This window comes from Manis javanica, chromosome 5 (genome assembly GCF_040802235.1).
Source record: "Manis javanica isolate MJ-LG chromosome 5, MJ_LKY, whole genome shotgun sequence".
Taxonomy (NCBI): domain Eukaryota; kingdom Metazoa; phylum Chordata; class Mammalia; order Pholidota; family Manidae; genus Manis; species Manis javanica.
The window spans coordinates 164,570,473-164,589,601 of record NC_133160.1 but is presented as its reverse complement, the minus strand read 5'-3'; the positions used below and the strand labels follow the sequence as shown (position 1 = coordinate 164,589,601).

Here is a 19,129-nt window from a genome sequence, read left to right as displayed (position 1 = left end):
AATGTAAAATGGCTTTAATATCCTTAAATTGTGCTGGAATAAAAATAGTATTTTAGATGGAGAAGTTTTATCTTTTTTATTTCAAATGCTTTTTTACGTGTATGTACTTGTACATTACACAAGATCAGTGCTCAGAGGGGGTTCAATTTTGTTCAGTGAAATACTGCAGATAAATGTGTGACATTTCAGTTAACATAAAGAGTAGATTAATTCCATTAATATCACCAGCAAGGCTTGGTTACCCATGTGCGAACAATTAATTTTCCAGTGATGATTCATTCCACAATCACTGGAAAATAAACTGTGAGTTGTGTGAGCTGGTACCTGATAGAATGTTTAATGCAGACACAGCAACACAATAAAAATGACTCAGCATATCAGATTAAAAAGGAAAACGTCCATACCCGAAAACAGTAGTTTTTTAATGTAACAGATTTATTGAGATATAATTTAGATGATTTATTTTATAATCATCTAAGTAATCTGTGTATCTAGAAAATAATGGGAGTATATAAGACAGCTTAAAATATTAAAATTAGCATCTTCTATACCTTGACTCTTAGCTTTCGAAGACTTGGTCTTTTCTGCTTTCTGTTTTCGTTTTTCTTCAAGTTTCTCTCTATTAATTTGCCTTCTTAAAAGCCTCTCTTCTTTTTCTTTAGCCTAAAACCACAAAACATTCAAAATTATCCTGATATTATCAGGCAAGAGAAAAATACTCTGAAAAAAAAGGTTTGCCTTTCAAATATTCTTACAAATTAACAGGCTCTGCAAAAGTGCAAAAATACTACACAATTTGGAAGCTACCAAAATAAAAGACAGATGTGAAATTTTTCCATTAGTCTTTCAGAAAGCCATTAAAGAATGGGAAAGGTATCATTCTGGGAAATGGTGGTTTAATAAACTGGTTACTTCAATTTAAAAGGCAGCTGTGGAAATATCTGAGTGTTAAATGTATATAATTTTTTTATTATTCTTAAAAGGGAAAAGTTGAAATGCAGACTCAAGTGATAGGCTAGTCCTACAACAATGGGATCTCTTGGCTAAACTCTGAAGACCCCGGTTTTGGACGTGGCCCTATTTTAAAGCCAGGGAGAATCCAGTTACAGTTTGTTACTACCACGATCCCTTTCTGGCCTAGAACTCTCAATCCTAAGCAAAGGTATAACTCATGATCAAGTAAACCTGTGAAGAGATAAGCCACTTTTATTAGCATTTGGCATACTTCCTTCAAATTATTCTTCTGTGTAATAATACCTCCTCATTCTAAGATGTGCAACTGTATATACTTGAATGTTTCTGAAACTGTAAGTCATCTTAAAACCAATGTACACATAAAATCAGGTAGCAATTATTTTCTGTAAAAAGTTAATAATTCAATGACACATCTTATAATTAGAAGTATTTTCAAGTCCAGGAAATATGTGGGTCACACTTCCCTCTTATTTAATAGCTTCACATCATACCTTTGTGTGGCTCAACCCATACTTGATTCACACATTTCCATACTTCAAAACATTTAGGTTGTCACCAGTTTTTACTACTATTAATCACACTGACATGAAAGCCTGTCACATGTTCGTGTCTGTTCTGCCTAGTTAAATGACAAGGTTCCTGAAGGTAGAACCCGTATGTTCTGTATGCTCCGCAGCACCCTGTACACAGACGAGTCAAGTCTGTCAACTTGACTGAATAGGTAAAATAATAACAGAACAAATCTGACTTACAATCGACTGTCGCCGTTGTTCTACAGTAAGCTCATCATCGGAATCACTATAATACTTCGAGTAAAGGTACGGCTTGTGAACATAAGCATGCCGTACGCTTTTTGCTTTTCCTTCACTGGGATCACTAGTTTGAGTTTTTGTTTTGCTCTGCTTGTTCTTCTCTTCATCTGGAACAAAGTCAACAGAAAGTGGTGTGCTTCTGTGAATCACTGATAAAATCAACATTACGTCTGATTGACATCAAGCCCCCAAACTATGATCAGTTCAAGTGTATTTGTCGATTCAACAGGGGAATTAGCAGTGGGTGCAACCTCAGAGATTGACATTTTTAAAGGCTATATGATCCATATCTTTCTGTGGCATCTCACTACACCGATGGACAGTGACTGCACTGGGGTATGGGTGGGGACTTGATAATAAGGCTAAATGTAGTAACTATATTATTTTTTCATGTGAAACCTTCATAAGAGTGTATATCAATAATACCTTAATAAAAAAAAATCTATACCTTAGTTTATTTAACAATTAGCTTCTCACACAAAAAGAAGGCAAAGAAAAATTATACCTTACAGTTATTTATGTTTTCTTGACAAACAGTTAATTCTCATTTGTATGTCAGTGGACTTGGTATGAATGAATGCTTTACCACTGTTAAACTGAACGAATTCACCTGAAGCCATACTTTACACTTGAGAGTTTACCGACCATCTGCAAGCCTCTCACTTGTGGACGAGGCAAGAATCAGAAGCTGGCCCCACACCAGGTATACTCCAGAAGCCCTCTCCCTTAGGGAGGCAGGTATGCTTCCGGATGATACAGCAAGAAGAAACCTCTGTAAATAAGGTTTTCATTTCTTACCACTCAGAGCTCTCAAAACAGCCATATTCTACTTTTTTAATCCTACACATATAAAATTTAGCCCTGTCCAGGAAAAAAAATTGAGAAGACCCAAAAATGCACCTAGAATTAGAATCCCTCTAAGGTTAGAGGAAGGGAGTGTTCACAGGGCGAGCAGCATTCTTTTTCCACAGGGACGCAGAACAGACCTCACCAGAACAGATGTGAGAAGTGGCAACTGCTGCCCTTGCTTTTTGGGGATGTGATTTAGTTTTTTCAGGGATACTAAGAAAGAATGAAGACTGGGATAGACTGACAAACATATCTGTGGTATTAAAATTTTGCTTCCACTTTTTCTCCTCTATGCCTGTCCAAAAGCCAGTGGCAAATTTACAAATGCTATGCCTACAGGCAAATGCAAATAATATTCAGTATTTTTCATTTTTTAAAAAGGTCATAAACAGGATTTAATCATGTGATGAGGAGCCGCATAACGTGCTGATGAGAAGCCCAGACTCAGGTTTGAAATCCACACTGGCGCTCACTAGCTAGGTGACCCCAGACAAAACACCTTCCCTTGGTAACTTTGTTTCCTTCCCTGGACCTACTTCCCAGGTTTGTGAGGATTACAGGAGTCATTACACAGAACAGTGCAATAACTTAGCACAGTGGCTGGAACACAGTAAGTGCTTAATAAGGGTTCACTGAAATACAAACTGTCAAGAGGGGTCTGGTGTTCGCCCTTGGCTTCTGGGAGGTAACTCTAAGGCTTTGGAATGACATGCCTGATGGGTGTTTGCATGCCTGAGGGTCTTGGGTTAAATCATCTAACAGTGTGATTTGATTTTAGGGTGTGGTTCTTGGGTTATAGGAGGGGCAGGAGACAGACCAGACACATGGGCAGTTGACTAAGTCGACACTATGGAACCCCAGGAGAAACCCCGGATGTCGGGCTCACAGGCGTGTGCGGGCTTCCCTGGCTGGCGATGATCCGTATACACCTCTTATGAGACATCAGTGCTGGGGAAGCAATGCCGCCCACACTCCACAGGGAAGTGACAACTGGGAGCTTCACTCCTGGAACTCTCCTGGACCCCGGCCTGTGGATCTCTTCCCTTGGCTGATTTCAGTGTGTGCCCCTTAGCTATAAACATACCATAAACATGAATTTAAAGGCTTTCAGGGCATTCTATGAGTCTTTCTAGAGAATTATCAAATCAAAATTTGTAATTTGTGTCAGAAGTGAGGGCCGTCCTGTGAACTATACTCCTTGAAACAACAGTGACGCACACCTTCTCCCCCACACAGCATCTCCTATACATCAGCTCATCTAAATCTTAGACTAATCCTAGGCGAAGGAGCTTAGACATAAAGAACCAAGGCTTGTTGAGGTTTAGTAACTTGCTCAGACAGACAACCTCAGAGCTGGGACCCAGAAACAAATCCTTCCAACTACAAAGTCCCATGCTCTCCCCGCTACACCGCACTGTCTTTCAGGATATAGCCGCCTGAATATACAAATAATGCTCAAGAGGAAGCTTCACGGGGGCATTGTAAGTACAATGCTTTACCATCTGATGCAATCTCTCCTTCTTCCATGCTATCAGACACGACAACTTCCTCCTCAGTGTCTTCTTCAAAAGATGAAAGGTCACTGGTATGGACAGAGCTCACTGTGATGTCTGTAAGTCCATCCACATCAGAATCTATCTGTGAGCAATCTTTAAGAACAAAACAGAAGATAAATCATGTTGCTATAAGAACGCACTCAGTGCACAATTCCTAAATCACATGAAAAATGGTTTGTCAGAGAACTTCAACTTTAGGATATAAACCTCTCATCTTTAGTAAGCAATACCAAATAAAGTAGGGCAGTTCCTAGAAAACACAAAGGCAAACTGGTATCCTATAAAAATAACTGAACTATTAATTTATGATGTAAATTATGTCAACAAAAGCAAACTAAGTAATTAAAACACCATCTGATATTTTAAAGATCAGGATATACAACTATAAATTCAGTTGCTTGGAATAAATCACGTGCATAAATTACAAGAGTTAAATTATAAGGTTTAGAGCTTCTCTGTTCATTTGCTTTCTGAAATGGTCTGTTAGTATGGAAAAGAAATATACAAATGTTTATTCCTCATTTCTTAGCAAAGGGAGTATGAGTTTTCAGGCTTTTGAAACACAAATATCAAATAAATTTATGAAAATCTGAAGGCAAATTTGATATCCCCAATGGGTACTCTGTTCTGTAAACTGACTTTTACAAGTGTTTATATACCTTCTTTTGTCCCTTCGATGGTTTTAGTTTTATTACTGGTCTTTTCTGAAGGAAGTTTTGGACACTCTACTTCTTTTTCCTTCGCTGGTTTTTCATCTTTTACTTTCTGTGTATCTTCAGTCCTTTTTGAGTGATCCAATTTCTTTTCAGTCTTTTCCTTCTTCTCTTTCTTTCTTTCTCCTTTATCATTGCTGTCTGGCTTCTTTTCACCTTTGTCGATTGGTTTATTTTTCTGGTCATTGCTTTCCTGTTGAATATCCTTATTTAGCAGAACTGAACTATTAGTACTCTCTTTCATGTGATTTTTAATTTCTTCAACCTGACAAGGAAGGTCACTAAGTTCTTCAGACTTAGGTGCTGTTTCCTGTTCTTCCCCTATAGAGTCAGGCAGAGACTTCTCTCTGTCAGCTGTGTCGTCTGAAGCTCTCTCCTTCTCAGTACTAGTGTCAGTGCTTGGCTGAGATGGGAGTTTTTTGGACACTCTCTCACTGGTCTTGGCATTTGATGTTTCTGTTGAAGCCCTGGCAGCACTAGCTTCTTGGTTAAGAGAAGTTATGGTTTCCAAGATTGACATGGCATCATTAGCTACATTAGCACTGGGTCCAGGAGCAGGAACACCTTTGACAGAAAGAAACGTTTCAGAATAAACTTATGCAGAAGGTAAACCCCTCTGCTGAATCAATGCTACATGCCACCTCTATATGATGAATATGCTGTGTAGAACATTCAAGCTCCTTTAGACTTTCAGATACCAGTGCTAACAACTACCACATTATAAATTCTCTACTGTTCTAACACACTATCTAAGGAAAGGCACTCTGCAAATCTGAGAACAGTGTAGTTCCTAGAAAAAGAATATATTCTCTAGTTATTTTAATTATTCTCTGTATTGAAACATCTATACCCCCAATATATTACTAAAATGCCTATTATTTTGCATTAATTTTAAAGAAATATTAGGCCACTTGAGGAATGTGGGTGATACTTAAAATAGATACTACTTCACTCGGGCAGCCAAATAGAAGAGTGTTTTAAAAACCTAACTGTCCCTAACTTGACACTCAGTTCAAGTAAGAAAAGCAGTGGGACTGACCAAGAGGAAAAGCAAAGCACCTGGTGTAATGGCGGAAGGGTCTGGCTTCTCGTCATCGGGAGCCATGCCGCCACTTGCTTCCTCTCTGTGATTTAGGGTGGCCAAAAACTCATGCACAGCCTTCTCCACCTGAGGCCTGAATGTGTGGTTGATCTTGGGATCCACAACCTGAGAAATAATTCGGTCGATACCGGACTCCAACATTCCTGATCTGAATTAAAAGATAATTTATAGAGGGGTAAAAAAATAATTTCAATTTATCTGCACTAATAACTTTTTTTTTAAACAGTGAAACAAAATTAATATTTAAATCTATAAACCAAGAAAACTTTCTGAAAACAAAAACAAGGCCTGAATATACACAATGAAAAAAGTTTACCACATACTGGGTAAAAACGACCCAGAATAATCAATTCTGAAATATAACCTAGTGAGACAGATTTTTTTTTTTTTTTTGGTGAGGGCATCTCTCCTATTTTTTTTTGATCAAATGGTTGTTAACAACAATAAAATTCTGTATAGGGGACTCAATGCTCAATGTATAATCATTAATCCACCCCAAGCCTAATTTTCATCAGTCTCCAATCTTCTGAAGCATAACAAACAAGTTCTTACATGGAGAACAAATTCTTACATAGTGAATAAGTTACATGGTGAATGGTACAAGGGCATTCATCACAGAAACTTTCGGTTTTGATCATGCATTATGAACTATAAACAGTCAGTTCAAATATGAATATTCGTTTGATTTTTATACTTGATTTATATGTGGATACCACATTTCTCTATTATTATTATTTTTAATAAAATGCTGAAGTGGTAGGTAGATGCAAGATAAAGGCAGAAAACATAGTTTAGTGTTGGAAGAGAGCAAATGTAGATTGCACTAATAACTTTTAAGTAGAACTATATCTATAACATTTATGTTCAACCTTAAATTGCACTAATCCATTCATCTGGATATACAGAAAGCACGGGCAACAGAAAGTAAGTTACACACTAGAGGGTCACTTAGATATACCATGCTGTAAAAACTTTCAGTGTGTCACTAGTGGAAATATTAAAGCAGACGGAAGAAAACCAAACGAACACCTGTAGAAGTAGATACACACAAGACACCTAGAGCCCAGGCTTATACATGATGTTTATCCTAGTCCAACCCTGCCTCCGGCACCTGGAAATAAATAATCACTAAAGCTGAGTTCTGAGCATGAAATAAGTCTATGGACTCTGCAACAGTTTTTTTTTAATAGCAAAATGACAGCCTTCTCTAAGTATTACAGTCTCCAGAAAAACTGAAGACACAAAATGTAATTTCATCAAAACTACCAAAAAAAAAAAAGATGAGGAAGAGAGATTCTCAAGATGGTGGCATGAGCAGGGCGGCGGAAATCTCCTCCCAAAACCATATATATTTTTGAAAATACAACAAATACAACTACGCCTAAAAGAGAGACCAGAAGATGTAGTACAACAGCCAGGCTACATCTACATCTGCAAGAACTCAGCATTTCATGAAAAGGGTAAGATAGAAGCTGTGGCCCGGTGGGACCCGAGCACTCCCCCAGATCCCAGCTCACCGGCAGGAGGAAAAGAACCAGAGTGGAGAGGGAGTGGAAGCACAGGACTGCTGAGTAACCAGCCCTAGTAATCTGCACCAGGAGCACAGATGCACATTGCAAGTGTACTGGATATTAGAGGAACGGAAAAGCAAAATCTGAGACTAAGTCAGACTGTGAACAGGTTCCCACAGCCGGCTGCCCTGGGACAAAAGAAAAGTGGGCGCTTTAAAAGTCTTAAAGGGACAAGAGTTTAACAGGTGGACAAAATTGTCCTGGCACACTGAGCCCAGCAGGCTGGGAACTTTAAGGAACTTCAGGTGCCCTAACACCCTGGATGGTAACGGATCACTGAAGCCCCTCACAGCGATAAGCAGCTACCATTCATTCCCCTCTGCCGGCACTGCAAGCGAATCGGCTGACCTGCCATTGCTGTGGAACAGCTGGGGAGCAGCCCTGCCCACAGCAACCACACAGAGACTACTCCCAGCACATGGCTAACCAGGACAGACCCAGAGGCTGCCCCCTGTGCGTAGCTGACTGGCACAGACAGCAGAGACCAGCGCAGAGTCCAGAACAAAGGGGCTTTGTTTTCATGGTGAATATGTGCTGCTCACATGCAACCACTGTGAGTGCCTAAGCCATCCTGAGGGCCACCCTGCCCACGACAGCTCAGTGGATAAACCCAGAGGCTGCCCCCTGTGCCCAGTTGATGGGCAGAGACAGAGGAGACCAGTGCAGAGTTCGGGAAGCATGAAGGGGCTCTGTTCTCATGGCAAACACACGCTGTTCGGGGGCAACCACCGCCAGTGCCCTAGGCCATCCCGAGGGCTGCCCTGCCCATGGCAGCTCAGGGATTAACCCAGAGGTTGCTCCCTGTGTGCGGTTGAACAACACAGGCAGCGGAGAAGAGCAAGGTGACCAGCAAGCAGGAAAGGACTTTGTTCTCCCAGCTGACACAGGTGCCACTCGCCGGTGACCACTTCCGTCGCCATGAAAATGCAGAAGAACCTTGTTCACTCCAAAATCCCTCAAACACCAGAGAGAGAGCCTGGTGAGACCAAAATCACCAATCTTCCTGAAAGAGAATTCAAAATAAAAGTCATAAACTACAGAGAAATATGTAAGAGCTAAGGGATTAATTCCAGAGGGAGATAATAGAAAAGAGACAAACAATGGAAGGATATAAGACCAGACTTAATGAGGTGGAAGAGACTGTTAATGGAATAGAAATCAGAAAACAGGAATACAGAGGAACTGAGGCAGAGAGAGATAAAAGGATCTCTAGGAATGAAAGAATATTAAGAGAACTGTGAGACCAATCCAAACAGAAGAATATTCACATTATAGGGGTACCAGAAGAAGAAGAGAGAGAAAAAGGGATAGAAAGTGTCTTTGAAGAAATAATTGCTGAAAACTTCCCCAATCTGGGGAAGGAAATAGTCTCTCAGACCATGGAGGTCCACAGATCTCCCAACACAATGGACCCAAGGAGGACAACACCAAGACATACAATAATTAAGATGGCAAAGATCAAAGACAAGGACAGAGTATTGAAAGCAGCCAGGGAGAGAAAAAAAATCACCTATAAAGGAACACCCATCAAGCTATCATGAGACTTCTCAGCAGAAACCTTACAGGCCAGAAAGGGATGGCATGATATATTCAATGCAATGAAACAGAAGGCCTCAAACCAAGATAGTGTATCCAGCAAGATTATCACTTAAATTTGAAGGAGGGATTAAACAATTCTGATAAGTAAAAGTTGAGGGAATTTACCTCCCACAAACCATCTCTACAGTGTATTTTAAAGGGACTGCTCTAGATGGAAGTGCTCCTGAGGCTAAATAGATGTCACCAGACAAAATAAAACCACAGCAGAAAGTAGACCGACCAGATACTAACTAAATGCAAAATAAAGTCAGCTATCCACAAAAATCAGTCAAGGGAAACACCAAGAGTAAGGAATAAAACACTTAACATACAATGAGTGGAGGAGGAAGAAAAAGAAGGGAGAGAAATAAAGAATCATCAGACTGTGTTTATAATACGTAATAAATGAGTTAAGTTAGACAGATGTTAAAGAAGGTACCCTTGAACCTTTGGTAACCATGAATCCAAAGCCTGCAATGGCAAGAAGTACATATCTATTGATAATCACCCTAAATGTAAATGGACTGAATGCACCAATCAAAAGACACAGAGTAATAGTAGTAGAATGGATTAGAAAGCAAGACCCATCTATATGCTGCCTACAAGAGACTCACTTCAAACCCAAAGACATACACAGACTGAAAGAGAAGGGATGTAAAAAGATATTTCATGCAAACAATAGGGAGAAAAAAGCAGGTGTTGCAGCACTTGTATCAGACAAAATAGACTTCAAAACAAAGAAAGTAACAAGAGACAAAGAAGGACATTACATAATGATAAAGGGCTCAGTCCAAAAGAGCCTGAACCCCTGAACCATTATAAATATCTAGGCACCCAACACAGGAGCACCTACATATGTGAAACATATGCGAACACAGAATTAAAGGAGGAAATAGAATGCACTGCATTCATTTTAGGAGACTTCAACACACCACTCACTCCAAAGGACAGATCAACCAGACAGAAAATAAGTAAGGACACAGAGGCACTGAACAACACACTAGAACAGATGGACCTAACAGACATCTACAGAACTCTACACCCAAAAGCAGCAGGATACACATTCTTCTCAAGTGCTCATGGAACATTTTCCAGAGTAGATCACATACTAGGCCGCAAAAAAGAGCCTCAGTAAATTAAAAAAGATTGAAATTCTACCAACCAACTTCTCAGATCAGAAAGGTATAAAACTATAAATAAATTGTACAAAGAAAACAAAAAGGCTCACAAACACATGGAGGCTTAACAACATGTTTCTAAATAATCAATGGATCAATGACCAAATTAAAACAGAAATAAAGCAATATATGGAGACAAATGAAAACAACAGCATAATGCCCCAACTTCTGTGGGACACAGCGAAGGCAGTTCTAAGAGGAAAGTACATAGAAATTCAGGCCTATTTAAAGAAAGAAGAACAATCCCAAATGAATAGTCTAAATTCACCATTATTGAAACTGGAAAAAGAAGAACAAATAAGGCCTGAAGTCAGCAGGAGGGACATAATAAAGATCAGAGAAGAAATATATAAAATTGAGAAGAATAGAACAATATAAAAAGTTAATGAAACCAAGAGCTGATTCTTTGAGAAAATAAACAAAATAGATAAACCTTTACCCAGACTTATTAAGAGAAAAAAAGAATCTATACACATAAACAGAATCAGAAATGAGAAAGGAAAAATCATGACAGACACCACAGAAATACAAAGAACTATTAGAGAATACTATGAAAATCTATAAGCTAACAAACTGGATAACCTAGAAGAAATGGACAACTTTCCAGAAAAATACAACCTTCCAAGGCTGACCAAGGAAGAAACAGAAAATCTAAACAGACCAATTACCAGCAACGAAATTGAATCAGTAATCAAAAAAATACCCAAGAACAAAACCCCTGAACCAGAAGGATTCACCACTGAATTTTATCAGACATTTAGGGAAGACATAATACCCATTCTCCTTAAAGTTTTCCAAAAAATAGAGGAGGAGGGAATACTTCCAAACTCATTCTATGAAGCCAGTATCACTCTAATACCAAAACCAGGAAAAGACACCACAAAAAAAGAAAACTACTGACCAATATCCCTGACGAAAATAGATGCAAAAATCCTCAACAAAATATTAACAAACCAAATTGAAGAATACATCAAGAGGATCGTACACCATGATCAAGTGGGAATCATCTCAGGGATATAAGGATGGTACAACATTTGAAAATCCATCAACATCATCCACCACATCCACAAAAAGAAGGACAAAAAGCACATGATCATCTCCATAGATGCTGAAAAAGCATTCAACAAAATTCAACATACATTCATGATAAAAATTCTCAACAAAATAGGTATAGAGGGCAAGTACTTCAACATAATAAGGCCATATATGACAAACCCACCGCCAACATCATACTTAACAGTGAGAAGTTGAAAGCTTTTCCCCTAAGACTAGGAACAAGACAAGGATGCCCACTATCCCCATTTTTATTCAACATAGTACTGGAGGTCCTAGCCATGGCAATCAGACAACACAAAAAAATAAAAGGCATCCAGATTGGTATGGAAGAAGCCAAATTATCACTGTTTGCAGATGACATGATATGGTACATAAAAATCCTAAAGAATCTACTCCAAAACTACTAGAACTAATATCTGAATCCAGCAAAGTTGCAGGATACAATATTAATACACAGAAATCTGTTGCATTCCTATACAGGAATGATCAAGTAGCAGAAAGAGAAATCAGGCAAACAATTCCATTCACAATTGCATCAAAAAGAATAAAATACCTAGGAATAAACCTAACCAAGGAAGTGAAAGACCTACACCCTGAAAACTACAAGACACTCTTAAGAGAAATTAAGAAGGACCCTAATAAATGCAAATTCATTACATGCTCTTGGGTAGGAAGAATTAATATTGTCAAAATGGCCATCCTGCCTAAAGCAATCTACAGATTCAATGCAATCTCTATCAAAATACCAATAGCATTCTTCAATGAAGTGGAACAAATAGTTCTAAAATTCATATGGAACCACCAAAGACCCTGAATAGCCAAAGCAATCCTGAGAAGGAAGAATAAAGCAGGGGGGATCTTGCTTCCCAACTTCAAGCTCTACTACAAAGCCACAACAATCAAGACAATTTGGTACTGGCACAAGAACAGATCCATAGACCAGTGGAACAGAATAGAGAGTCTAGATATTAACCCCAAGCATATATGGTCAATTAATAAATGATAGAGGAGTCATGGATATATAATGGGGAAATGACAGCCTCTTCAACAGATGGTGCTGGCAAAACTGGACAGCTACATGTAAGAATGAAACTGGATCATGGTCTAACCCCATACACAAAAGTAAATTCGATATGGATCAAAGACCTGAATGTAAGTCATGAAACCAGAAACTGTTAGAAGAAAACATAGGCAAAACTCTCTTGGACATAAACATGAGCAATTTCTTCATGAACATATCTCCCCTGGCAAGGGAAACAAAAGCAAAAATGAACAAGTGGGACTGTATCAAACTAAAAAGCTTCTGTACAGCAAAGGATACCATCAGTAGAACAAAAAGGCATCCTACAGCATGGGAGAATATATTCATAAATGACTTATCTGATAAAGGGTTACCATCTAAAATATATAAAGAGTTCATGCAACTCAACAAACAAAAAGCAAATAAGCCAATTAAAAATGGGCAGAGGATTTGAACAGACACTTCTCCAAAGAAGTTCAGATGGCCAATAGGCACATGAAATGATGCTCCACATCCCTAATCATCAGAGAAATGCAAATTAAAATCACAATGAGATATCACCTCACACAAGTTAGGATGGCCAACATCCAAAAGACAAACAACAACAAATGTTGGCAAGGATGTGGAGAAAGGGGAACCCTCCTACACTGCTGGTGGGAATGCAAATTAGAATGTAAATTGTGGAAAGCAGTATGGAAGTTCCTCAAAAAACTAAAAATAGAAATACCATTTGAGCCAGGAATTCCACTCCTAGGAATTTACCTGAAGAAAACAAGATCCCTGATTCAAAAAGACATATGCATCCCATGTTTATCACAGCACTGTTTACAGTAGCCAAGATATGGAAGCAACCTAAGTGTCCACCAGTAGATGAATGGATAAAGAAGATGTGGTACATATACAAAATGGAATATTATTCACTCATAAGAAGAAAATAAATCCTACTGTTTGAAACCACCTGGATGAAGCTAGAGGGTATTATGCTCAGTGAAATAAACCAGGCAGAGAAAGACAAGTATCAAATGATTTCACTCATCGGTGAAGTATAAGAACAAAGAAAAAACTGAAGGAACAAAACAGCAGCAGACTCACAGAAACCAAGAATGGGCTAACAGTTACCAAAGGGAAAGGGACTGGGAAGGGTGGGTGGGAAGGGAGGGAATAAGGGGGAAAAAGGGGCATTACGATTAGCACATATAATGTAGAGGGGTGGGGACAGGAAGGCAGTATAACACAGAGAAGACAAGTAGTGACTGTATAGCATCTCACTATGCTGATGGACAGTGACTGTAATGGGGTATGTGGGGGGGACTTGATAATGGGGGGAGTCTAGTAACCATAATGTTGCTCATGTAATTATATATTAATGATACCAAAAAAAAAAAAAAAGAAGAGGAAGAAAAACAAAAACAAAACAAAACTAAACCTCCAGACTTCTGGTTTTCCTTTTATTACCTCCCTACTATAAAAACAGAATGATTTATTCATTCAGCAATTATGCTATGAATGTCTTCTACAGAACAGAGAACAGGCACCATGCTGGCCCCTGTTCTGGTGGGGGAAATAGACACAATTACAATACCAGAGGACAGGCCCCAGGAAACACCATACACTGTGGCAAAAGGGTGACGCCAAGGAATTACTAGTACGTCTGAGGTAACTTGGTAATACTTCACAAAGGAGAAGACTTTTGAGCTGAATCTTGATTTCCACAGAAGAGAGGAAGCGAGAGCTTAAAGAAATACCATACACAAGAGACAGAAAGCGAGGTGGGCACCAAAGTCTGGCATGTGCAGAAAATCACAAAGGCATCTCAGCCAAATAGGAGGATGTGAATTTATTTTAGGAAATGCAGAGAAACCCTGTTTCTTCCTTAAAAAAGCCCTGGAGGAGTTAGAGTTCCCTGGACGGTCCTCTCTCCAGCTTCTTCTAGGCTTCAGGCGTTAGGATTTCCTTGTGGCTCTGTAGCATGGGTGAGGTTTCTACTTACACTTTGCTACGCTATTTTTGAGCGCAGCTCTGTCTGGAGTGCAACATGCATTCAAGTTTCATTTCCTCAGGCACCTTGGAACTTTGTGACACTGTAACTCTAAGTATGTGGGCCATAGAGAAAAATGAGTCATCACTGCACAAAGTAGGTAACCTGCTTTTTACAGTTCTAAGATAAACAAAATGCAAATCCTGCAACATTGTTCTATCTTAGAGACCTCTTTAAAATGTAGCCGGTGGAGAAGACACAAGGACAAGCAACCATAAAAATGTTTGCTTTGTATATAATTACTGTCACTATGTTGTACTCTGAAAGCAATATAACACTGCATATCAACTTGACTCCAATTAAAAAAAAAGTTTTGCTGTAGGGCACAAGTACAGAGGCATAACATAAAAAATAAAACCCACTGACTCCAAAATTATTGCTTCAGTCTCTTTCTCTGCACGTATTCTGGCCCCTGGTCTACTTGAGTCTACTCACACCAAAGTCAGCTCTGATGTCAACTAAAAATGCAGGCCAGTGCTAATGGTCACATTGCTCTTGGGGGGTCACGCTGGTGAGGTGTGACCATAGCTGTCTTGCCAGAAGTGAGCTGTAGCTGTGTCCAAGGGTAAAGCCAAAATGCCAGCAGGCAGAATTTCCTGGTTAAAGTCATTTCCTCATCTTCCTTTTAAATGCTGTTTAGTGACAATCATTACTTAGAGTTATCCAGTATTTTTAGACTCTGTTGTACAAATGAATGAATAAATAGAAAAAGACTTTTTCCCCTAATGAGTCACCAGATTACTTATTGAATTGAACAAAAGGATATTGCTGATATTAGACTGCTTTTGTCCTACAAAAATGGCAATTGTAGATGTTTCAACCTAACAGTCAATTGAGTATTTCTCAAAGTCTATGTAGCAAAACTGTTTGAAATGGTATTTAGTGGGGCTAATCCATCCCTGTACCATTGTTGGATACAATTAAATGCCACAGTACCTTTCTTTAAGGAAGCTTTAAAATGTTATTACAAGTAACACATAGCTTTACTAATGGAATTTTAGAGAATACTTTGCTTAAAAATAAATAATAGAGCTAGAAGAAAACTTACAGATGTGCCAGCAAAAGCAATGCCTAAATTATGCAGGAGACAGCTCGTTTCCCCTGTTCTAACATGTCTCTAAGCCCCCATTATCCACAGGCCGACTGCTCCGGTATTCATCACTGACAGTTACCAGAGCCCCTTCCTGATGGGCGCAGTAGCCGGGCATCAAACACACCGCTGTGAAAGCAATGTGTTCTACTGGTACAAGAATTTAAAATACTTGATTTTGCATGGGCAAGACTGAGAGTTTAGTTCCCTTAATAAAGAGAATAAATGATTACTTCCTTCCTTTATAGAGTTTGTATGCTAAGGAGTAAACACAATCCCTGGAAATTTGCCTTCCACTTCAGTCTCCCAACAGTTTTTAAGAAAAAGAATGCAACCTACTCCCTACCTAAGCCCCCCAACAAAAAAAAAATGCTTTTAAAGTGATGTGATTAAGCATTTGTGAAAAGCAAAGCGCGACCATGCGAAAGGTCCCAGGAGGGCAATCAGCAGAGTCTGGGTAGGTGTGCGGGTGCTTCCCCCGCCTCCACCCTCATCCCTCCATCCGCCTGCTATTTGGTCAACAGGACTACAGAAGGCCAGGAAATGGGAGCTCTCTCAGGCCTGCCACCCAACAGACCTCTGCAGGCTCAGGGTTTCCAGGAAAGCTCTGACTTTCCCCATCAGGTTTTATTACGCAGCTCTCCAAGGCACCCTTCATCTCACCTGGACTCTTTCATCGGTTCCTCAAAGAGCCTTTAAAACGGAGACAACAAAGCTATTGTTAGATTTCCCTCTCTTCTCCTTCACTGGGAGACAGCCTGAGCCCCAGGCTCCGGGTTTCTAGTATTACCTGGGGCTAAATGGGTCTTTGGGTCAGAGGGTTTGGCTTTTCCTGTGGGTAGGACTATCAGTGGCGTGGCCACTAGGCAGGCTGGCTCGGTTCCTAGGGGACAAGAGGGAATTCAGAGGTGGCAGGTATGAAATTGATTTAACTGTTTAAAAGCTATATGTCATTTTAAAAGATGAGCTTGAATGTAAATATTTGTCAAAGCAGGAATACTAGGTGCTCTTTAAATAACTTAGTCACCCTTTTTTGGGGGAGGCGAAGCAGTCGTCCTGGCAAATATTTATATTCAAGAACAAAATGATATTGTAAAATCTGCTTTTTTGGGAATAAATATTATTTTTTAGGTCCCTCTAAACATTCCAGCTTTTCTCATTATTTTATGGTCACTGAAAAATGGCTCTGACAGGTCCAAACACACTTTTTCTCTCTTGTTTTGTCTATGTCGTCACTAAAAGGCAGAGTTACAAGTCAGTAAAATGCAAAAGAAAAAAGGAGTTGGGGGTGGGGTGCTGAATCAGAAGACATGGCCTCAAATCAGAGGAAAACATGTTAACTTCAGTGACCTTTAATGGCTTTATTTATAAAAATGGAATAATAATTAGGGTCAAAAAAATAACAGTTGTGAATGTAACTAAAGGATATTCTGGCATTTGCCATCAGTTAATACTGTACCTAGGTCTTTTTTTTTTTTTAAGTCACACTGTTATTTCCTTTCCTTCAAGTATTTCCAAAGGTCTAGACGAGAAATCAGACTCAGCATTTATGGAGAAATGTGAAGCAATTAGAGCCTACACTAAAATTACACTGTATCGTAGATACAAAGCAGTCACACCAAAGTTGATAAAATAACATCATTAGATGAACACACCTCTGTGTAATCCCTGCTTTCATGCAAAGCAGGCTGTGGCATTTTCAAGGCCGGCAAGGACCTCGGGAATTCTGAGACTTACTTGAGGACTTGTTGTCGAATATTGTTTCTTAGCTGGTTCTTATTAAGGTGGGGACTCCACGTATGAGTCGCTAAGTGGTTTGCAACAAAGTTGTCAACACGTTGTCTCAGATTCTGATAGGCAGGCTAGAAAGGAAAAAAAAAAAAAAGACAACAAAACATAAATGTTAAAAATACCCATTTTTATACAGTATCAGTAGTCTCAGGAATTGGAGTGTCTTTAACAGTGTTAACATTTCTTAGATTATTAGTGTCAATGTGGCAACAAATTTTCACAGCTTATGACATTCTCGCTTCAGGACAACCTAGACATTGAAATGAAGCTTCTTTTGTCTAGGACAGGATGTTTGGAGAGAGAAGGAATAGAAGGAAGAAATGCATGCCTCTTTTTGTAGACAGGGACTAGAAAGTAAGACATAAATAAATGTCATTGTTAGATGATTTGGAGCAAAGAAAGGGAGAGGAGTAGAGGAAGGAAGCCTTTGCTGAATATGTGACATTTGAGTTGGACCTTCAAGATTCCACAGTATAGGCAGGAAGTAGAAGGTGCTTCTTGCAGGTACAGCCAATAATATAAGCAAAGAGCCAGTGCATGAGAAAACATGGGGTCAGGAGCATTTGGGAGCCCCCAAATTGGCAGTCCAGTTTGGATCTGGGAAGGGAATATAAAAATCCAGTTTGGAGAAGGGTATAGAGAAATGGCAGAGAAATGAGGCTGATGACAGCCTGGGGCCAGGGACTGAAGGGCTTTGGGTACTTGCATGAGAAGTCTGGAATTGTGGGGTAGGGAATGGGAACCCACTGCACATATGAGCAAAGTGATACGTGGTTGCTGAGTTTTCTGATGATATATCTTCCTACACTGAGAGTAAACAGACACAAAACATGCTTAGGAAAGTAGGCAATCAATAGAATGAAGAGGGTCTGTACTGTGGTGACTGAAAGGCATGGATCCAAAAGAAATTAGAGCACGACCCCCACTGGAACCAAGCAGCACTACAGTTGCTGTAAGGCAGCCATTCTCAACTGAGCCATTCTGCCCTCCTCCCATGGTCTGGAGATGTTTGGTCTGGAGTCACAAGTGAGGGGGCTGCTCCTGGCATGTAGTGAGCAGCAGCATGGATGCTGAACACTCTACAATGCACAGGGGAACCCCCAACAAAGACCTATCCTGTCCCAAATGTCAACAGAGCTGAGGCTAAGAACACCTGACGTAAGGGAAGCAGGAGAGAGCACAGGCCACTTCTACTTCAAAGGACACTGCCTAGCAGGCAGGTCTGACCACTCAGCCTGCACACTCCATTCCTAGAGGCTGTTTCCCGCCACTCATGTGTCTCTCTCTTTTATGTGGCTTGTAACATAGATGACTTGAGTGTCCCTGAATGACTTGAAGCAAAACTGTACAGCTTCATCTTCTGCCATCTGCTGCTCCCTTTACTTTCAAACCTTCAAACCTCCAGCAGTAATTCTCACGCTTCTAGTCTTCTGTACTTAGCATTTCCTCTATTTGTCCTTTTGGCAAACTTCTCACCTTCAGAGTTCACGCTCATCTGTGGTGTCATCCTGACAGCCAAAGCTCTTGTCCCATGTTCCTCCTGTCTTCTGCACATACCCCCGCTGGCTGGCACTGCACTGTCTTTGGCAGTGGGGGCCAGTAGTCTCCCCACTAATGGGACCATTCTCACATAGCTTATCACACTGATGGGCCGATAAGCAATTAAAAAGCAGTTGCTACAAGAGATGACTGAGAAACTATGCCTAACATGGACGGAAGGTTTTATCTCTTTGTTATACCCATTCATCCCTCTGATACCTATTTTCTATCTTACAAGAAAGTCTCAAAATCATTTCTCA

General features: G+C 39.8%; 1 protein-coding gene across 12 annotated transcripts in view; it reads right to left on the bottom strand.

The window, feature by feature from the left end:
- BOD1L1 (biorientation of chromosomes in cell division 1 like 1) overlaps positions 1-19,129 on the bottom strand; it is a 57,745-nt gene that overhangs the window by 33,884 nt on the left and 4,732 nt on the right. For 11 of the 12 annotated variants that reach the window (XR_012131803.1, XR_012131804.1, XM_073237824.1 and 8 more), the window contains exons 2-7: positions 17,277-17,401; positions 5,965-6,155; positions 4,852-5,469; positions 4,136-4,285; positions 1,728-1,894; positions 552-663 (exon numbers count right to left, since the gene is read on the bottom strand). Coding sequence is in view for 10 of the 12 variants with exons in the window: in XM_073237824.1 (XP_073093925.1) it covers positions 552-663; positions 1,728-1,894; positions 4,136-4,285; positions 4,852-5,469; positions 5,965-6,155; positions 17,277-17,401 (1,363 nt within the window). In the remaining 2 variants the exon portion in view is untranslated. Of the gene's footprint in view, positions 1-551; positions 664-1,727; positions 1,895-4,135; positions 4,286-4,851; positions 5,470-5,964; positions 6,156-17,276; positions 17,402-19,129 lie in introns of those variants that run through there. The other variant, XM_073237833.1, reaches the window with a different exon arrangement.